The sequence below is a fragment of the Staurois parvus genome, unplaced genomic scaffold (assembly GCF_062004578.1).
Source record: "Staurois parvus isolate SC_StPar_1 unplaced genomic scaffold, SC_StPar_1.0 ptg001220l, whole genome shotgun sequence".
NCBI classification, from domain to species: Eukaryota; Metazoa; Chordata; class Amphibia; order Anura; family Ranidae; genus Staurois; species Staurois parvus.
Window position 1 is genome coordinate 1,015,444 of NW_028319016.1, and position 22,828 is coordinate 1,038,271.

General features: G+C 46.3%; 1 protein-coding gene across 2 annotated transcripts in view; it reads right to left on the bottom strand.

Moving 5' to 3' along the window:
- Window positions 1–1,537: 1,537 nt before the first annotated feature.
- RNF225 (ring finger protein 225) overlaps window positions 1,538–22,828 on the bottom strand; it is a 35,830-nt gene continuing 14,539 nt past the window's right edge. The window contains exons 2-3 of one of the 2 annotated variants that reach the window (XM_089660241.1): window positions 17,546–17,617; window positions 1,538–6,158 (exon numbers count right to left, since the gene is read on the bottom strand). In XM_089660241.1, the coding sequence (XP_089516367.1) occupies window positions 5,508–6,134 (627 nt within the window). In that variant the 5' untranslated portion in view covers window positions 6,135–6,158; window positions 17,546–17,617 and the 3' untranslated portion in view covers window positions 1,538–5,507. The remainder of the gene's footprint in view (window positions 6,159–17,545; window positions 17,618–22,828) is intronic. The other variant, XM_089660242.1, reaches the window with a different exon arrangement.

A 22,828-nucleotide genomic window follows, 5' to 3' on the forward strand; every position in this document is an offset into this window, starting at 1 on the left:
AGAAGAAAGAAGAGGGAGAAAAGAGAGAGAAGAAGGAGCAGAGAAAGTGAGGAGGAGAAGTGAGAGAAAGAGAGAGAGAGAGGGTGGGAGGGAGGGAGAGAGAGAGAGAGAGAGAAGGGGGGGAAGGGGAAAAGTGAGAGAGATAGAGTGGGAGAAAAGAAGTGAGAGAGAGAAGGAGAAGAGAGAGAGGGGAAGAAAGAGAGATGAGAAAGAGAAGAGAGAGAAGGAGGAGAAGAGAGAGAGAGAAGGAGAAGAGAGAGGAGAAGAAAGAGAGAGATAAGAAAGAGAAGAGAGAGAGGGGTAGGTAGGATGAGTGAGAGAAGGAGGAGAAATGAGACAGAAGGAGGAGAAGAAGAGAGAGAGAGAGAGGGAAGGGAGACAGAGAGGGAAGGAGGAGAAGAAAGAAGGAGAGAAGAGAGAGAAGAGAAGCCAAGAGAGAGAAGGAGGAGAGAAAGTGAGAAGGAGGAGAAGTAAGAGAGAGAAGAGAAAGAGGGAGGGAGAGAGAAGGGGGAGAAGAGAGAGAAGGAGGAGAAAAGGGAGAGAGAGGGGGAGAGAGGGGAGGAGAGGGGGAGAGAGGGAGGGGGAGAGAGAGAGGGTGAGAGAGAGAGGGGGTGAGAGAGATGGAGTGGGAGCAAAGGAGAAGAGAGAGATAAGAAAGAGGAGAGAGGGAGAGGTAGGAGGAGTGAGAGAAGGAGGAAAAATGAGAGAGAGAGGGAGGAGAAATTAGACAGGAGGATAAGAAGAGAGAGAGAGAAGGAGGAGAAGAGAGAGAAGGGGAAATGTGAGAGCAAGACAGAGGGGGGGGGGAGAAGGAGGAGAAGTAAGATAGATAAGGAGGATTAGAGAGAGATAAAGGGGAGAAGAGGGAGAGAGAGGGAGGAGAAGAGAGAGAAGGAAGAGAAAAGAGAGAAGGAGAAGAGAGGGAAGGATGAGAAAAGAGAGAAGGAGAAGGGAGGGAAGGATGAGAAGTGAGAGAGAGCAGGAGGAGGAGAGAGAGAGGGAAGACAAAGGAAGGAAGGAGAAGCAGAGAAAAATGGGAGGAGAGGAAAATGAGAGAGAATTAAGAGAGATAGAGGAAGATAGATGGGGGAGAAAGGCCGACAGACAGAGAGGAGTGTGGAGAGAGAGAAGAAAAAGGAAGAGGAGAGAGAGGGCAAGAGAGGAGAGAAAGCAGTAGGAGAGTAAAAGAAGAAGAAAGAAAAAGAAAGAAAAAGGAATAGAGTGAGGGAAAGAAGAGAGAAAGAATGAGACAGAGAGAGGAGGAGAAGGAAAAAGAAAAAGAGGAAGAGTGAGAAAGGAGGAAAATAAGAGGGAGAGAAACACAGACACACACATTTTAGAGAGGTAGTAAATCTCAGCTATAGCTGACCTATCAGCATGAATATTGAACGCATTGACCTGACTCCATTCTGGATTATGTGGTTCAATAAAAGCTGGAACTATAAAAGGTTCCCTATGTAGCTCATCCATCACAGGATCCATATGCAGGCTATATAGTTTTGTATTCCATTCAGAGAAATGTTCGTAGAGTTTCGGCTTGAGTTAGACTTTTATTTTTATTCCTTATTTTTAACATTACATCCGATTATTACAATCCAGCATTTGATTATCATTTTGAGTTGATACTGTTGAAATTTGCCATTAAAAATGCAAAAGCAAATTTGCTCAATGACCAAAGGTATGTGTGCACTACCCACCCCCAAATTATTGAGTAAGGGTGTTTCCAATATTAGGCAATTTTGTGCTTTCACTATTATGGCAACTATTTGGTGAAGGCCCTTTCTGGTCCAGTATGACGGTACCCCTGTGTACAAAGCCAGCTCCATAAAGACATGGTTTGACCAGTTTGCTGTGGAGGAACCTGAGTGGTCTCACAGGACCCTGACCTCAACCCTGCTGAACTCGCCAGGTATTTTCATCCAACCTGACCTCAGAAATTCTCTTTTGGCTGAATGCTTGTGGAAAGCCTTCTCAGAAGAGTCCAGGCTGTAACGCCAAGTCAGTGCCCATGGATTCGGAATGGGATGTCCAACAAGCTCCTTTAGTTGTCAGGGTCAGACATCCCCAAGTGTTTGGCCATGTGTTATATTTTCATTTCCCATTTTGAAAGTAATACAGGATTTTTCTTTTTTTTTTCTTGGATAAATGTTACTTGTAGAATGTTGGTAACTATGCAATAGCTGGAGAACCATAAAACCAAGTGTAATCATGTTCCTTCACCCTAATGACAAAAAAAACCTTCCAATTCCCTTCATACCTGATCAGCAGTGTGGATAGATCTACCTTGTGTTGCTGGTTTCATTATGTCCAAACTGCCCTAGGTAGAAGCTACCTTTGGTCCCCTTGCTTTGAAGGAACTACAAATCCCAGCATGCCTTGGTCAGATATTCTGAAACTAGTATTCCGTCTAACACTGGAAGTAATGCTCAAATGAGAAGGAAGGAGCGCCCAGCGTCTAAAATAATACAGCTCTTAGTGGGAGAATACAATCTTTTATTGAAAGTGTGAGAATGTACGGATTGAGCCAACGCGTTTGGGGGGAACTGCTTCCCTCTTCTTCAGGGCTTGTAAAATGCAGAGGCAAGAGGAGGTTGCATTTTACAAGCCGGAATTTGCAATCACAAAGAAATCTGGCACTACCGACATCTGTCCATCACTGTTAGTGAGTACCTACAGCTCTGAAGAAGGGGGAGTCCGTTCCCCCGAAACATGGTGGCTCAATCTGTTGTTCTCACACTTTCAATAAAGGATCTGAGAGTGCATCTATTCATCCATGAGCCAGTCCTATGAGGGCAATGGATGTAAGGGAGTACTCTGATGCAACAATAAAGGGCACACTGTGGTGGGCAGGGGATACCACCAGTACTCCTGTATGGGGCCCAGGCCAGCAGGGGACCCAGGGAGCTGGGTGAATTGGATGTGAGTAGGGAGGGTGATTGGCATGATGGGGTTGTGGGGCTTCTTCTCCTCTCCCTCCTGCTGGCTTCAGCTGCTGCAGAGAGAGCCATACAGGGGATTGGTTTCAATAATTTCCCTCCAGTGCACCCATCACCCTGCCTGTGCACCATATGTTTCCCCCTGCTGCCCAGGACCCCCTGTGTACCCCCACCCCTGCAGTGATGCTGGCTTCCTTCTTCTCCTTCCCACTGGCAGCTGCAAGCACACAATAGGATCCTTCAGGATGGAGAATGGGGGAAGGGTCAGATAAACATGTCACATTTACCAGCCCCTTTCTTTCCTGAATGAACACAATGAGTGATGGTACTGATCACATACTCTGTTCATTCATAACTGAATGAACAGTAACCTGTGTTTTATTTTGGGGGGACCCTGTCAGGTTGACTATATGGGGCCCCCGTTGTTTCTAACAGCAGCCCTGGTGGTGGGGATACCTGATGCAAGGGAGCATTCTGATTGAGACAATCCATGTAAGGGAGCACTGATACCTGATTTAAAGGGACACTCTGATTCGGGCACTGGATATAAGGGGGCACACTGATAGGGACTGGTAATGTAAAGGGACACTCTTATGGGGTAACTGATCATATGTAAGGGTGTACTCTGATGAGAGCAATTTATGTAAGGGGGGGACACTGATGGGGACATCTGATGTAAGGGGACTCTGATGAGGACTCTTTATGTAAAGGGGGATTCTGATAGGGACACATTATATAAGGGGCCATATGTTCTGTCTGATCACCCTAATCTAATGACAGCCTAATACTGTACTTACTAGTGTTTCTCAGATTGTAACACTGTGTGACAGATTGTCAGTGACTCACACACACTTGAGGTAAGGGGGCACTCTGATGGGGACACTGATGTAAGGGGACACGCTGGTGGGCACCCTTATGTAAGGATGCACTCTGATGGGGACCATGATGTAAGGAGGCACTCTGATGGGGACCCTAATGTAAGGGTTCACTCTGGTGGGGACCCTGATGAAAGGGTTCACTCTGGTGGGGACCCTGATGTAAGGGGGCACTCTGATGGGCACCCTGATGTAAGGAGGCACTCTGATGGGCACCCTGATGTAAGGAGGCACTCTGATGGGCTCCCTGGTGTAAGGGGGCACTCTTATGAGCACCCTGATGTAAAGGAGCACTCTGGTGGGGACCCTGATGTAAGCAGGCACTCTGATGGGGACCCTGATGTAAAGGAGCACTCTGGTGGGGGCCCTGATGTAAGGAGGCACTCTGATGGGGACCCTGATGTAAGGGGGCACTCTGATGGGTGCCCTGATGTAAGTAGGCACTCTGATGGGTTCCCTGATGTAAGGGGTACTCTGATGAGCACCCTGATGTAAGTAGGCACTCTGATGGGTGCCCTGATGTAAGGGGTACTCTGATGAGCACCCTGATGTAAGAAGGCACTCTGATGAGCACCCTGATGTAAGAAGGCACTCTGATGGGTGCCCTAATGTAAGGGGGCACTATGATGGGCACCCTGTTGTAAGAAGGCACTCTGATGGGTGACCTGATGTAAGTAGGCACTCTGATGGGTGACCTGATGTAAGGGGGTACTCTGATGAGCACCCTGATGTAAGGGGGCATTCTAGTGGGGACTCTGATGTAAGGAGGCACTCTGATGGGTACCCTAATGTAAGGAGGCACTCTTGTGCGGACCCTGTAGTAAATAGGGACTCAGATGAGGACTCTTGAGGGGGGCTCTGATAGTGCCACTTAATATAAGGGGCCACAGGTTCTGTTTAATCACCCTAATCTAGCGACAGCCTAATACATCTTTGTGTTTCCCAGGTTGTAACTCAGTGAGACAGACTGTCATTGATTCACACACAGTGCTGACATTGTGCCCCCTGCCTTTCCTTTACTGCACCCCTGGATCAGAGAGGCTAAATCCGGCCCTGCACTACAGGCCTATTCACGCATACACGTGTGCATCACCATATGTGCTGCATGCCACTGAACAGTTAAAGACCTGTAGAAAAAAAAGCCAACTGATTTTTAGGACCGTTTAAGGCACAAGTTCTTTGTACTCCAAATGGGGAAACTGCAGTCTCCAACTCGTATAGACCCTTGGTGCTGAATAAAAGCTTGTTTGAAATAATTTACAATTTTAATTCTTCATTACAATAGCAGCAAGTCATTAGTGAGAGCTCATGAAGCGCTCTCAGCGAGTAAGACTTAATGGCTCATTCATGGCACAGTGCTTCCTTCTGGCAGTGCTTTCATGAGTCACTCTTCGCAAGAACTCATTTCTAGTACCTGGGAGTTGGCACATTGGCATTTCCTGATGACATGTTTCAGAAGGCACAGTCAACAGTGAAAGAATTGCAGCATCTCAGTAGGATCAAGAGGTGTAGAAGAAGACCTTTGTCCCAAGAATTTTTGGTGACCCTCAACAGCCAGCCTGCTAACGGAGAAGAGATTTCCTGCCACAGGCAGAAGTTATAGTTTGTGAATACAATTGTGCTCATCTTTTATTATCCTCAGAAGTCCAAGCTTCGAAATTTTACCGTTGATTAATACAATTTTTTTTTTTAAGGCTCAAGGACCATTAGTTCCTACGGTGGTCATAGTTGGTTGGGCTGTATTATTGCCCACAGTTCCAGAGGCCAGGTTGCTAGAGTAATGCCAAGGGAGTAAGTAGAAGATATAGACTCCAGCCAGAATGAGCGCTATGGTCAGTATAACAATCAAAATGATAGAGCCGTAGAAGATGCAACCACCCGACCTGAGGAGCAGACACAAATTTCGAGGAGAGCGAGGGTCTGGTGGAGGTCTTCCTAGGTCCACGCTGAGGCTCACCGAGCTGATGTTTAGGCTGTTAGTCTGTGGTACGTACAAAACGCCACGTTTGCGGTTGAACCTCAAGGAAGGGGTTGGACAGGTGAGCGATTTGTTCAGGCTGGTCAATAGGTTTCTGTCTGTAGACAGCGCAGGTGGGCCTTTCTTTGGTGGAACTGGTGTGGCCATCCGACATACGGGGCAGGGGAGAGTTTCTGGCTCCGTAGATCCAACCGTCATCCGGGAGAGGCATTCTAGGCAGAACACGTGACCACAGGAGAGGATCTTGGGAAGATGGAAGAGAGTGTCATATGGTGTGAAACAGATTACACATTCGGAAAGTCCATCAGCATCGGGATTGGAAGCTGGCACTTCTTCTTCAGCCATAATGAAAAGTTCAACATTAGATATCTGTGGAAATAAGTGAAAATTTGTTTAAAAAGTTACCAAATTTTGTAAAAATTGTTTTTAGCAAATTGCTCCTTTGGCCAATCAGATGTGATCTACAGCATGGATACTTAAAGAACTTTAAGTGGGCATCCCCCACATTTATCTCCAGTCCTCCCTCTACCTCGAAGAACACGTTGTAGCATTCATTTCTGCTTTTAACTTCTTCCTGTAGTGGGAATCAGATTTTATTACTTCCTATGACATCACCACCAGGACTGTAATATCCCTGCAGTAGCAGCTAATGGGAGTAGGAAACAGCAAGGTGCCCTTTGTGGCTATGTCAGTTCCTATTGACGTAGGTACACCCCCAGAACCACATTTCCCGAGACCCTTTCCCCACAAATAGTGTATAGGTTGGATCTTGGGAGTCAAATGTTGTTTTGCTGAGAAAGAAAAAAGTCTATGCATGTGGAGAGATGGGGCGAGGCCAAGTTCTGTAGTCCAGTAGAGGAGAACCCAAGCTGGGCTTACAACAACACTTGGGATTTTGGTGCAGCAGAGGCAGCATTGTCAACTCACCACATGAAGTTAGAAGGTCACTTGATTGCTGTATTCCTCTACATGAATGGAGGAATCTCCACTGATAGCTATTGTATTCAGAGAGCTGGCGTCTGTGGCTGTCACACTACCTGAACAATGGCTGCTAAAACCAAACACATAAATAGCAAGTGCCCCTCTCAATAAGGTTCAGATAAAAAAGAGTTTTGGCACTGTCACTCGTCCTCTGATGGCTTGACCCTGGCCATTGGCCACCCTTTTCTAGCGAGGCCTTCAAACGTTTCTGGGAAGGATTCTTCAAAGAGCTTTGCCAAACCGCACCTTGAAGATCCTGAGGCCGCATGGAAAAAGGTGCTCTGGTGAAATGAGACTAAAATTGAATTATTTGACCTCAACACTAAACGATATGTCTGGTTGGAATCCAAACCGGCTCACCATCCAAATCCCACCATTCCTACAGTAAAACATGGAGGTGGGAATATCTTGTTATGGGGGGTTTCTCTGCAGCAGGGACTGGAGCACTTGTCAGGACAGAAGGAAAAATGAATGGGGTAAAATAATGTGGGGGTGTTTAGCTCCCATGCCCTAAGTGTGTCTGTACTCCTCCCTACTTTACTTAAAGCGGAGTTCCACTCAACCTATTAACAAATAAAAGTCAGCAGCTACGAACACTGTAGCTGCTGACTTTCAAAAAACAGCCACTTACCTGTCCCTCGGTCCCGTGATGTGTCCCCCACAGCTCGTTTCACCGGCCATCCTGTATTCCAGGAGGCCAGCATCTTCAGTGTGGGAATGCACGAGTAGCGCTGAGCTATGTGAATGGTCCTGTAGTCTTCTGGGACCTGTCACGTGTCCCAAAAAGACTACAGGGAGGGAGGGAGGACACCTTCCGCTTCCGATCACCTAGGCAATCGGACCGGAAGTGGGAGCGGGTACCTGTCAAATTCGGGTACCTGCTCCCCCCCCCTCACTCCCCAAAAGGTGCCAATCCTTAATGGAGAGCGGGGGAGCAGTCCTTAAAGCGGAACTTCCCCTTTTGGGTGGAGCTCCGCTTTAAATATAGGTGCCGACATCACTGTGGGAGGGCTCTACCTAAAAGGGGCCTAACACCTGGTGTCACTACCTGCCTGATCAGACCCTATTCTGGTACAGAGTCACCTAGTGGCAAAGTAGCTAACTGCACCTGCCTACTGGGCCAGTTCTAGACCAGCTACTTGCACCCCCCTCAAAACAAAAAAAAAAAAAAAATTAAAAACAGTAGAAAATATTAAATCAACAAAACATGAAACTGCTAAATTTCTTCTAATTTGAAAAAATAAGTGCCATAAGATGCCACCAGCACCAATATTAAAGACAAAATACATATTAATCAAATACAAATTACTGGAATTAACAAATCAGACAGAGAAACAAAAAACAGCCAGAGTTACAAAACTCCAGTGATCAGCAGCTGCCAGCCGGCTTGCAGTAAGGGACTGAGTCTGAGAGGAACACTGGAAGGCGCAGCAGCTCAGCTGCTACACTGGTCCGAGACACCCGGCATCTTCCTCTGTCCTTTCTTCCTCCCCTCTGCCGCCCCTCCTCAACTGAAGGATCATTTATGATGTGGCAGCTTCCCACACGATCAATCAGCATCCGCTCCCCTCACCCTGACCATTGACCGCTCCCCTCCTCCTGTCACCTCCATGACCCGCCATCCTCCTAGGCTCAGCTCACATCTGAGGGCTCCTGTGTGTATGTTGGTATATATATATATATATATATATATATATATATATATACACTAAATGGTCATGTGTGTGGACAGGCTGTGAGACAATTGTGCAGAGTAAAGACACCATTGTTCCCTCATCATTCCCTGTGTATGAGGAGAGGGAAAATCTGCAGAGAAATGAAGAATTCATACAAGAGGTCCATAGGCCACACAGAGAGAGTGCCAGCCTCCAGTGATCATCAGCTGCCAGCTGGCTTGCAGTAAGGGACTTAGTCTGAGAGGAACACTGGAAGGAGCGGCAGCTCAGCTGCTACACTGGCCCCAGACGCATCTTCCTCTGTCCTTTCTTCCTCCCCTCTGCCGCCCCCCTCTGCTGCCCACATGATCAATCAGCATCCGCTCCCCTCACCCTGACCATTGACCGCTCCCCCCTCCTGTCACCTCCATGACCCGCCATCCTCCTAGGCTCAGCTCACCGCTGATGGCTCCTGTTTGTATGTTGGTATATATATATATATATACACACTAAATGGTCATGTGTGTGGACAGGCTGTGAGACAATTGTGCAGAGTAAAGACACCATCATTCCCTGTATATGAGGAGAGGGGGAATCTGCAGAGAAATGAAGAATTCATACAAGGGGTCCATAGGCCACACAAAGAGAGTGCCGGCCTCCAGTGATCATCACCTGCCAGCTGGCTTGCAGTAAGGGACTGAGTTTGAGAGGAACACTAGAAGGAGCGGCTGCTCAGCTGCTACACTAATCCCAGACACCAGGCAACTTCCTCTGTCCTTTCTTCCTCCCCCTCTGCCGCCCCTCCCCTCAGCTGAAGGATCATTCATGATGTGCCGGCGTCCCACATGATCAATCAGCATCCACTCCCCTCCTCCTGTCACCTCCATCCTCCTAGGCTCAGCTCACCTCTGATGGCTCCTGTGTGTATATATATTATTATTATTATACAGGATTTATATAGCGCCAACAGTTTGCTAAGCGTTTCACAATATAACGGGAGCAGGGGCGGACTGACAACTCATGGGGCCCCCGGGCAATAGGGGATCATGGGGCCCCTGGGTCCTTGCCCAAACTCAAAAAAGCCTATGAAAAAGGTACCAGGGGCATCTCATTGGGCCCCCTACTGACCCCGAGCCCTCGTTTCCAAATGGTCAGTCCGCCCCTGAACGGGAGACAGTACAATTACAATACATTTCAGTACAGAAGGAACAGGAGGGCCCTGCTCATGGAGCTTACAATCTAAATCTATATACTAAATGGTCATGTGTGTGGGCAGGCTGTGAGACAATCGTACAGAGTAAAGACACCATCATTCCCTGTATATGAGGAGAGGGGGAATCTGCAGGCAAATGAAGAATTCATACAAGGGGTCCATAGACCACCCAGAGAGAGTGCCGGTCTGTGTGCCCCTTGGTGGCAGTGCGCCCTAGGCGGCAGCCTAGTTTGCCTAGTGGAAGTACCTGCCCTGCCTGCCTATACCGGTTTCCATGAATGATGAGACATATGCAAAGTTAATTATTTAATGACGGGCCCCTATGTGTATGCATGCTTTACAGGTACCAACACAATGCAAATGTCAGGTATAAATTCCCCCAAAAAGGCCAAGTTACGGAAAAGAATCTTCAAGTGATTTACGGGCTTACAGTATAGCATCGTCGTCATCATCATTGTCATCATCATCATCATCATCATCATAGCAGCAATAACAACTAAGAGTGCCATTCTGTCAAAACCCCCAACTGCTTGACATTTACAAAAACTTTGGACTGTTACTCTGAATTGACTTTAATAGCCAGAGATGTCCCTCAAGGGCCCGAGGGAGCCCGGGGAGGGTGAAGGATCTCTAATAAGTTACAATTTTCAAATATTTTAAATGCCATTTCCTGATGTAAGAAATGTCGCGGGAGGAATTAGGTCAGAGTATCAGAACGTTGGGTATGAATATTCAGCATCTTGATAGAAAAGGAAACATAAGAGGACGTTGGTAGAGAGTGACGACATCGGGAATCGGGAATCTTTACCTGCCTGGAGAATTTAAAAAAAATCATGGTAACCTTTCGTCGCGCTAAAAGTATCAACTGGCAGAATGATTGGAGGAAATCTTACAACTGGTCTGTAGAGAGATTCTGTACTCCGGCCTTTGGGTCTCCACATCATTTTGGCAGTTCTCTCCACTTACATCAGGGATGGTCAACTTATATAAAGCCTCAGATGTGGCTCCAGACATTACCAAAGGACCACATAAAATGTTCAATGAATGTAATGCTACAAAAAGCTGTCAGAGACTGAAAACATGCAACGTGAGGTGATCCGAGACTATGGAGACTGTAGACCTACTACAGGAGATGGTCAGAGACTACAGACACTCTATAGGAGATGGTCAGAGACTGCAGACACTCTATAGGAGATGGTCAGAGACTGCAGACATACTACAGGAGATGGTCAGAGACTGCAGACATACTACAGGAGATGGTCAGAGACTGCAGACATACTACAGGAGATGGTCAGAGACTGCAGACATACTAGAGGGGATGGTCAGAGACTGCAGACATACTACAGGAGATGGTCAGAGACTGCAGACATAGTACATGAGATGGTCAGAGACTGCAGACATACTACAGGAGATGGTCAGAGACTGCAGACATAGTACATGAGATGGTCAGAGACTGCAGACATAGTACAGGAGATGGTCAGAGACTGCAGACATACTACAGGAGATGGTCAGAGACTGCAGACATACTACAGGAGATGGTCAGAGACTGCAGACATACTACAGGAGATGGTCAGAGACTGCAGACATATTACAAGAGATGGTCAAAGACTGCAGACATAATACAGGAAATGGTCAGAGACTGCAGACATATTACAGGAGATGGTCAGAGACTGCAGACATACTACAGGAGATGGTCAGAGACTACAGACACACTACAGGAGATGGTCAGAGACTGCAGACACTCTATAGGAGATGGTCAGAGACTGCAAGAATACTACAGGAGATGGTCAAAGACTGCAGACACTCTAAAGGAGATGGTCAGAGACTGCAGGAATACTACAGGAGATGGTCAGAGACTGCACAATATTACAGTAGATTGTCAGAGACTGCAGACATGATACAGAGGCTGACAACATACTACAGGAGATGGTCAGAAACTGCAGACATAATACAGGAGATGGTCAGAGACTGCAGACATACTACAGGAGATGACCAGAGACTGCAGATATAGTACAGGAGATGGTCAGAGACTGCAGACATATTGCAAGAGATGGTCAGTGACTGCAGACATATTACAGGAGATGGTCAGAGACTGCAGACATATTACAGGAGATGGTCAGAGACTGCAGGAATACTACAGCAGATGGTCAGAGACTGCAGACACTCTAAAGGAGATGGTCAGAGAATTTCTGATTTGTCAAAATTTTATTGATGGCAAAATTAAGAAAATAAAAAAATTAAGACAAGAATATTTTTAATCTAAGCCAATTTAGTCTAGGCGGCTCAGGGAGCAAAATTGAAAATTTCTGATTCGTCAACATTTTTTAGACAGCAAAATGAACAACAATAACAAAAAAAAACTCAAAATGAACTAATTAAACTAAAAAACACCTCCTTAAAAAAAAAAATAATATTTTTTTTTTCAGGCAAATTTTGCCTAAGCAAAATGAACACCCAATGAAAACCCAAAAGTAACCTAAACTAAAAAACACATCCTTTTAAAAACAAAAAGAGGAAAATTATTTTTTTTTCCAAGCAAATTTTGCCAAAGCAGCTCAATAAGGAAAATGAAGAATTTCAGATTTGTCAAAATTTTGGCAACATTTTTACACTTATCCTTAGCCTCCATCGCTGTTTTGGAGCGATAAATGAATCCATCAAGAGTGATAAATGAATTTATTGGCAGGTATAATAGTTGGAATATGCGCTCTGATATCTGGCGTGGAAAAATTATTTTTAGACGCGGGAAGCTAACGTATCATTATTCTCCTCTCTCCAATTTTAGTACAGCGCTGAGCGCTCTTTGTGAGCTTTAATTATTGGTGTTATACGGCGCCGCTAAATGCCTCCATTATCCTTTCCAGAGTCTCCCGTATATCGCTGATATCACCCCCGGCATCGGCCGCTCATTCCGCTTCTCCTATGAGGGTCTCCGCGCGGCAGGACGCCTCCCGGCTTATTTTCATTCGCTGAATATTAAGTATCGGTGCTTACGGGGTGCCGAGTGACGCTCTTCACTTGTGCGTCTACCTTCCCGCCGACATCTAATGATGTTGTCTCACTTGGGGCACAATGGTGAAGAGGGACTATTAACCTGATTTCTAATTTATATTAATAACAGAGGTCTCAGACACACACACGAACACACACACACAAACGCACGCACACACAGGCAACACACGCACAAACGCACGCACACACAAACACATGCACACACAGGCAACACACGCACAAACGCAAGCACACACAAACGCATACAATCATGTGCTGTAATTTATGTATGCAACTGAGACCTCTGTTTTTTCATTAAAAATGACTACCAGGTTTGCAAGGCCCTCTTTGCTTCTTATGGCCCCTTTCACACGGGCGTTCCGTGTGTTCTGTTCCGTATGTTCCGTTTACGGATGAAAAACAGACCCCCATGTATTTCTATTGACTTGCGGATGTAAATGGATGAACATCTTTTTAAATCCGTTAATGTCTGCATCTGTTAACAACAAAACCCTATTCTTCTTCCGCAAAAAAAAAAAAAAATGGAACGGACGAAAAAACAGATGTGAACAGATGTAAACGGACCAAACACGGATGTAGGCGGATGAAAACGGATCTAAATTGATGAAAAACGGATGTAAACGGATCTAAACAGATGAAAAACGGGTCAAAATGGAAGAAAAAGGGATATAAACGGATGAAAAACGGATGTAGGTGGATGAAAACGGATCTAAATGGATGAAAAACTGATTTAAATGGACCAAAAATGGGTGTAGGCGGATGAAAATGGATGAAAACAGATCTAAACGGAAGCAAAACAGATGAAAAACTGATGTAAACCAATATAAATGGATGAAAAACTGATGTAAACGGATGAAAAACAGATGCAAGTGTATGAAAACGGATGAAAACAGATCTAAATGGATGAAAAACGGATGTAAATGGACCAAAAACGGATGTAGGCGGATGAAAATGTGTCTAAACGGATAAAAACGAATCTAAACGGATGAAAAACTGATCTAAACGGATGAAAAACAGATGTAAACCAATGGAAATGGATGAAAAACGGATGTAAACAGATGAAAAACAGATGCAAGTGTATGAAAACGGATGAAAACAGATCTAAACGGATGAAAAATGGATGTAAACGGATCTAAATGGATGAAAAACGGGTCAAAATGGAAGAAAAACGGATGTAAACAGATGAAAAACAGATTTCTGAATTGACTGAACTGAAGAAAAAAAACGGACCGCCCGTGTGAAGGACCCTGTAAGTTTCCGGTATATGATAAAATACAGTCAGAGATCTCATTTATGATAACAGCAGAGGTCTCAGAGGCCCACGTGCCGCATTTCCTATTCATGTATGCAACTGAGACCTCTGTTTTTATTAAAAATTATTACCAGGTTTGCACGGTCCTCATTGCCGGGAGCAGAGCAGAGCTCCTGGGAGCGTTACATTTTGTATTGTACACCTTGCACAAAGAAGCAGATACCGGTCCTGCTGATGGCTTAAGGACCTTCCACGGCCCTGTCCAGCTCTCCTAGATTAACTGCCTGTCTCCCGGAATCTCCTCCACGCTCGTGAGACTATGCTGGGAGACATAGCAACCCTGCTGGTAATGGCATGTATTGATGTGCCATGCTGGAGGAGTTAGACTGCCTGTGCAACCTCTGTAGGGTCCAGGGATCGCCTCATGCTACCAGTAGTGACACGGACGCTAGCCAAATGCAAAACTAGTGAAAAACAGTCCGAAAAGATGAGTAGAGAAAAAAAATGTCAGTGGCCTCCACCTGTAAAACCATTCCTGTTTTGGGGGTCATCTCATTGTTGCCCGTCCAGTGCACCTGTTGTTGATTTCATTAACACCAAAGCAGCTGAAAGTGATTAACAAAGCCCTGTGCTACTTAACTGACCAGATCAATAGCCCTGGAGTTTCATTGACTTGATACTATACTCTGAGTAAAAAGTCTTCCTTGAGTTTTTTGGAGCAGTGTATGTTTTTTCCATGTTGCCGCACGTCATACAAAGGGGAGCCCTACTGGCAACAAACGCTCCAAAGTGGCTACGGAACCTTTTTTCGGTCATGTGGCATTGTGTATTTTTTTCAGCACGCATTTACCGCGCAACAAACACGCGTCTGCTAAACGCATTTGGAGTGTCAGTAACAATTAGCGGCACTGCAAGATTATTGTTATCATTATTTATTATTAGTAGTAGTATTAGTATTTATTATTATTATTAGTAGTAGTAGTAGTAGTAGTATTTATTTCTTTTTTAATTATTATTATTAGTATTTATTATTATTATTATTATTAGTAGTAGTAGTATTTATTTCTTTTTTAATTATTATTATTAGTATTTATTATTATTATTATTATTATTATTATTATTATTAGTAGTAGTAGTAGTAATAGTAGTAGTAGTAGTAGTATTTATTATTATTATTATTATTTTTTATTAGTATTTATTATTATTATTATTATTATTATTATTATTAGTAGTAGTAGTAGTAGTAGTAGTAGTAGTAGTAGTAGTAGTAGTAGTAGTAGTAGTAGTAGTAGTAGTATTTATTATTTTTTTTATTATTAGTAGTAGTATTAGTATTTATTATTATTAGTAGTAGTATTTATTATTTTTTTATTATTAGTATTAGTAATTATTATTATTATTAGTATGAGTAGTATTTATTATTATTAGTATTTATTATTTTTTTATTATTATTATTAGTAGTAGTAGTATTATTAGTATTTATTATTATTTATTATTATTTTTAGTATTTATTAGTAGTAGTAGTAGTATTTATTATTATTTGTTATTATTTTTTTATTATTAGTAGTAGTAGTAGTAGTATTTATTATTATTAGTATTTATTATTATTTTTTTAGTAGTAGTATTTATTATTAGTAGTAGTAGTAGTAGTAGAATTTATTATTTTTTTTATTATTAGTATTTAATATTATTTTTAGTATTTATTATTATTAGTAGTAGTATTATTAATATTATTTTTTATTATTAGTATTTATTATTATTATACAGGATTTATATAGCGCCAACAGTTTGCTCAGCACTTTACAATATAATGGGAGACAATACAGCAACAATACAGTTCAATACAAGACGGTTAGGAGGGCCCTGATCCTGGGAGCTTACAATCTAAGAGATCGTCGTGCGTGTGCAGCATGTCCTAGATCAGGGGTGTCAGACTCCATGTCATTGTGGGCTGTATTAGCATTATGGTTGCCCTCAAAGGGCCGGTTGTATCTGTAAGACTAGATGTCCACTCCCCCCCCCCCATTACATCAGATGTCAAGAATCCCACACCCTCCCTAACATCACCTCTCTAACAGACAGCAAAAAAAGAAACAAACAAGTAAAGTCATCAGCCCAATAAATCAATCACTAGGAAGGGCGGAGCACAATGGAACATCATTCCGTGAGGCTGGGTTCACATTACTGCAGGTCAGGAAGGCAAGTGAAGTCGCACACTTTCCCAACAGGCAGAGAAACGCGTTCATATTTCGCAGACGCACGGCGGTGCCTTTAAGGTCGCTTCCTAAACGCACGACGACAATACATACATTTTTCTGTGCGTTTCAGAGACATTATTATTATACAGGATTTATATCGCCAACAGTTTGGTTAAAAAAAGTCCAAAAACGCAATTTTGCAGCGTTTTACCACATTTTACCGCAGCGTTAGAGCGCTTTTACAGCTAAAAAACTCCTCTAGAAATCCACTACTACTGGGTTTTTTTTCCCCAGCATTTTCCTGCAGTTGCAGTTTTTAGGGTTTTTTTTAACCAAAAAAACCCATTTTTTTGGTAAAAAAAGTCAAAAGTTGCCAGTTTGCCGCGTTTTACCACATTTTACCTCATTTTGCCGCGGGGGGGTTTTTCCCAGCCAAAAAAACATTGATCCCAGTCTGTGTGTGTATGGACACGTAGGAGAACATGCCGGGGATGGACACGTAGGAGAACATGCCGGGGATGGACACGTAGGAGAACATGCCGGGGATGGACACGTAGGAGAACATGCCGGGGATGGACACATAGGATAACGTGCCGGGGATGGACACATAGGATAACGTGCCGGGGATGGACACACAGGAGAACATGCCGGGGATGGACACATAGGATAACGTGCCGGGGATGGACACACAGGAGAACATGCCAGGGATGGACACATAGGATAACGTGCCGGGGATGGACACACAGGAGAACATGCCGGGGATGGACACATAGGATAACATGCCGGGGATGGACACATAGGATAACACGCCGGGGATGGACACATAGGATAACGTGCCGGGGATGGACACATAGGATAACACGCCGGGGATGGACACATAGGATAACGTGCCGGGGATGGACACGTAGGATAACAGGCCGGGGATGGACACGTAGGAGAACATGCCGGGGATGGACACATTGGACAACATGCCAGGGATGGACACATAGGATAACGTGCCGGGGATGGACACATAGGATAACATGCCGGGGATGGACACATAGGATAACATGCCGGGGATGGACACATAGGATAACACGCCGGGGATGGACACATAGGATAACGTGCCGGGGATGGACACGTAGGATAACAGGCCGGGGATGGACACGTAGGAGAACATGCCGGGGATGGACACATTGGACAACATGCCAGGGATGGACACATAGGATAACGTGCCGGGGATGGACACGTAGGAGAACATGCCGGGGATGGACACGTAGGAGAACATGCCGGGGATGGACACGTAGGAGAACATGCTGGGGGGTTTACTGGATGTAGAAAAGAACGTCAAAAGCCAAAAACAGCCGCTGTAGAAACGTCCCGTGTGCATGAGGATTGATGCTTCTCTATATGAACAGGACTCAGCCTTACACCCCTAACAGGCCATGTTTTCATGGTTTCCTTACCTGCACAGCGGTGACTTAGTCCTTCCAGGGGTGAGTTGCTCCTACAGGTTGTCCCATAAGTCCTCAGGACATCTGGAAATAAAATGATAATGATATTATCTGGGTGTATAGGGGGGGGGGGGACATTTTTGCTAGTGTTACTGTAAAGGGGTCCAGGGGAGCGCTAGACGTCCTCCTTGATTGGAGGTTCAATTTCAGTCTTCCAATGAGGAGTCCCCACCACTGGACTCTACTAGTCTTGCCCGGTTGTACCGGCTCCTCTCCTGGACTGAAATTACTTCCTCTGATCTCACCGCACACTGTGAGCGCCTCACAACATGCATTAGTCAGATAGGGCCCATCTTATTTCCTGTCTGGGGGACGTCCAGTATCATCTAGCACTTTCTTCCCCAGCCTGTCCCCGGCCCTCCCCTTTAGTTCTTTAAGGGCCGGTTCACACTATAGAAACGCAGTCCAGATGCTTTCCAGATGTGCTTGTGCATGGGCGTTTTTGCCGTGTTTTTGATGCGTTCCAGTGCATTTGTCCCCCTCTCTTTTTCTTCCATTTAAATAGGGACATGTGCGTTCCAGTACGATTTTAGTGTGTTTTTGTGTGTTTTTAATGCGTTTTACCACGTTCCAGTGCACTTCTGTGCAGAAAAAATGCAGCCTGTTCTACTTTTCTGCCACCGGAACGCACTGGAACTGCAAGCACTGATGTGAACTATGACATTGACAACCATATCACCTACTTTCTGTGCATTTTGGTTGCAGAAAAAAAGCAACTGAAACGCATGGAGTGTGAACTGGCCCTTAGGTTCTGTGCAAAAAAAAAAAGTAGAATAAGCTGCATTTTTTTCTGCACAGAACTGCACTGGAACGTCGTAAAACGCATCAAAAATGCACCGGAACACACATTTCCCTATTTGAACTGAAGAAAAAGAAAGTGGGGGGGAGGGAATGAACTGGAATGCATAAAAAACACTCTGGAACGCATCAAAAACGCATCAAAAATGCACCGGAACGCACCAAAAACACTCTGGAACACACATTCCCTATTTGAACTGAAGAAAAAGAAAGTGGGGGAAAAAATGAACTGGAATGCATAAAAAACATACTGGAACACGTCAAAAACGCATCAAAAATGCACTGGAATGCGCCCAAAACGCACATGCAAAGACGCATCAAGAACGCATCTGGACTGCGTTTCTATAGTGTGAACCGCCCCTTAGTGATGGAGGCTCAGGATCACGTATGCATATGGCATAGGAGAGGTAACCCCATTGACAGCAATGGGAGGCTGCTGACTCCCGCAGCTAACTGCGTCCGCTCACATGTAATTGCTCATGCAGCGATGACATGTGAATGATCGGCCCTGGATGCAGGCAGTGTGGATCCAGGGCCAATCACTGCATGAGCAACTACATGCGAGTGGGCGGGATTAGCTGTTGAACCAGCATCCTCACATTGCTTTCAATGGGGCTGCCTACTATCAGCTAATTGGGGTTGTCACATGTAGAGTTGGGCTCAGGGGCGGACTGACAACTCATGGGGCCCCCGGGCAATAGGGGATCATGGGGCCACTGTGTCCTTGCCCAAACTCAAAAAAGCCTATGAAAAAGGTACCAGGGGCATCTCATGGCGCCCCCTATTGACCCCGGGCCCTCGGGCAGTGACCGAGTTTCCAAATGGTCAGTCCGCCCCTGGTTGGGCTTGATGTTTCAAGTCGAATGTAAGTTCGGCTCGAACATCAGCTGTTCAGCGAACAAACACGAACGGTAAGGTCATTCGGTGGGCTGTTCATCCGTCGTACCCAGGGGCGGACTGACCATTCGAGCACTCGGGCAATGCCCGAGGGCCCGGGGTCAGTAGGGGGCCCCATGAGATGCCCCTGGTACCTTTCATAGGTTTTTTTGGGTGTGGTTTGAGTGTGGGCGAGGACACAGGGGCCCCATGATCCCCTTGAGTTGTCAGTCCGCCCCTGGTCGCACCCCACAATGCACTGCACTCTGACAGTGCATTGTGATTGGCCAAAGCAATGCACCTTACCGCAGGTCAATCGCGGCACACAATGACGTCACCAGGTGGCCCCGCGCCTTAGATATTTAAGAACTGTCAGGCTGGCGCAGCTGTCAGATGGAGTCACAAGCAGAGCGGGTTTTTTTTTTCTTTTTTCGGGTTGGCGGTTGGCGGTGGGCACTGTGAGTGACGCCGGATCTATTTCCAGGGACAGTTTTTTAATTTTTGTTTTTAATAAAGGACTTGTCAAAGACTGTCCCCTGTCATTTTTTACACTGCACTTTTTTTGTGAAGAAGTAGCGGTACCATGTACCCCATACTCATTTACATGGGGGGGGGCTGGATCTGGGGGCCTCCTTGTTAAAGGGGGCTTCCAGGTTCTGATAAACCCCCCGCCCGCAGATCCCCACAACCACCGCCCAGGGTTGTGGGAAGAGGTCCTTGTCCCCATCAACATGGGGACAAGGTGCCTTGGAGGTGGAGAACCCCCCTGCGCCAAAGTACCCCCCATGTTGAGGGCATGTGGCCTGGTATGGTTCACTCGTCTCCCCCTTTTCCTGGCCTGCCGGGCTGCGTGCTCAGATAAGGGTCTGGTATGGATTTTGGGGGGGGGGGGGGGCCATGGCATTTTAAAAAAAAAAAGGCTTTTTTTTGTTAATTTTTTTAATTGCCAGCAATTCTTTTTCCATTCAGCTGTCAGCAGGGAACCCCACTAACAGCTGAGACCAGGGGCGGACTGACAACTCATGGGGCCCCCGGGCAATAAGGGATAATGGGGCCCCTGTGACCTTGCCCAAACTCAAAAAAGCCTATGATAAAGGTACCAGGGGCATCTCATGGGTCCCCCTACTGACCCCGGGTCCTTGGGCAGTGCCCGAGTTTCCAAATGGTCAGTCCGCCCCTGGCTGAGACATGAACAGGGGCGGACTGACAACTCACGGGACCCCCGGGCAATAGGGGAACATGGGGCCCCTGTGTCCTTCCCCAAATTCAAAAAAGCCTATGAAAAAGGTACCAGGGGCATCTCATGGGGCCCCCTACTGACCCCGGGCCCTCGGGCAGTGCCCGAGTTTCCAAATGGTCAGTCCGCCCCTGGACATGAACGAATGTATCACTACTAAAATACCGAATTATGTCATAATAGAACTCATGCCGGATTTTAGTATCTGTGCGGGATCTGACCACATACTCAGATGCCGTAAGATACCGCTTAGTGAATTGTCCCGTTCTGAAGTTCGCGGTCGAGCTTTCGGTAGGTTCGAATGTTCGACCACAAACTGAACAGGGGGTGTTCGGCCCATCACTACTCGCATGTAATCGGACTGCAGGTGCATTCGCAAGTGTGAATGCACCCTAATTGGCTTCAGTCTATTATTCATAGTATGTGAGATAGGGAGCTTAGATTGTAAGCTCCTGGGGCCAGGGTCTCATGTGCACAATGTAAGCGCTCCCTATATTGCTTGTCCTATATAAATACAGGTCATAATACAAATGTACATTTTATGATATATGGGTTAAATATGCAAAGCTTCTTATGATGTACTGTACATAACATGCAAAGAAAACTGTCAGGAAAGTTCCATGATTTATGGTGTCAGACAGACCGGTCCGACATGACGCTCTACATTCCCTACATTATGACACTGTAACCTACAGAGCCGCATACCGACCTAAACCAACAACTAGAACCACATTATCATCCGAAACATCTGCAGAGGAACAACCCCGAGACATACTAGAGGTCCAGCAACACAATACGTCTGACCCCCTCACTCCATACACATGACGTCCGACCCCCTCACTCCATACACATGACGTCTGACCCCTTGACTCCATACACATGACGTCTGACCCCCTCACTCCATACACAAGACGTCCGACCCCCTCACTCCATACACATGACGTCTGACCCCTTGACTCCATACACATGACGTCTGACCCCCTCACTCCATACACAAGACGCCTGACCCCCTCACTCCATACACATGACGTCCGACCCCTCTCACTCCATACACATGACGTCTGACCCCCTCACTCCATATACATGACGTCTGACCCCTTGACTCCATACACATGACGTCTGACCCCCTCACTCCATACAAATGACATCTGACCCCCTCACTCCATACACATGACGTCTGACCCCTTGACTCCATACACATGACGTCTGACCCCTTGACTCCATACACAAGACGTCTGACCCCTTGACTCCATACACAAGACGTCTGACCCCTTGACTCCATACACATGACGTCTGGCCCCCTCACTCCATACACATGGCGTCTGACCCCCTCCATCCATACACATGACGTCCGACCCCCTCACTCCATACACATGACGTCCGACCCCCTCACTCCATACACATGACGTCCGACCCCCTCACTCCATACACATGACGTCCGACCCCCTCACTCCATACACATGGCATCTGACCCCCAGGGGCGGACTGACCATTTGGAAACTCAGGCACTGGCTGAGGGCCCGGGGTCAGTAGGGGGCCCCATTAGATGCCCCTGGTACCTTTTTCATAGGCTTTTTTGAGTTTGGGCAAGGACGCAGGGGCCCCATGGTCCCCTATTGCCCGGGGTCCCCATGAGTTGTCAGTCCACCCCTGCTGACCCCCCTCACTCCATACACATGACGTCTGACCCCCTTACTCCATACACATGACGTCTGACCCCCTTCATCCATACACATGACGCAGGATGCAGGTGGCTGGATCGTCCTTGGTCGTCAACCAGCATCGTGGGTTTTTATGGTGCAGGTGGGCAACCAATAACGCTGTGAAGCCAAGCCACCAAAAATCAGTTTAGTAGCACTGCTCTGTGCATATAGGGTAACGGTACTGAGCTGCAGTGAGGGTATTATAGCCTCCCAATGCAGTCACCTCGCTGGGCCTCATTGGTGGAATGCCACTCCAATGCGGTCGCCTCGCTGGGCCTCATTGATGGAATGCCCCTCCAATGCAGTCGCCTCGTTGAGCCTCATTGGTGGAATGTCCCTGCAATATGGTCACCTCGCTGGGCCTCATTGGTGGAATGCCCCTCCAATGAGGTCACCTCGCTGGGCCTCATTGGTGGAACGCCCCTCCAATGAGGTCACCTCGCTGGGCCTCATTGGTGAAACGCTCCTCCAATACGGTTGCCTCGCTGGGCCTCATTGGTGGAATGCCCCTCCAATGCGGTCGCTTTGCTGGGTCTCATTGGTGGAACGCCCCTCCAATGCAGTCGCCTAGCTGGGCCTCATTGGTGGAACGCCCCTCCAATACGGTCGCCTCACTTGGCC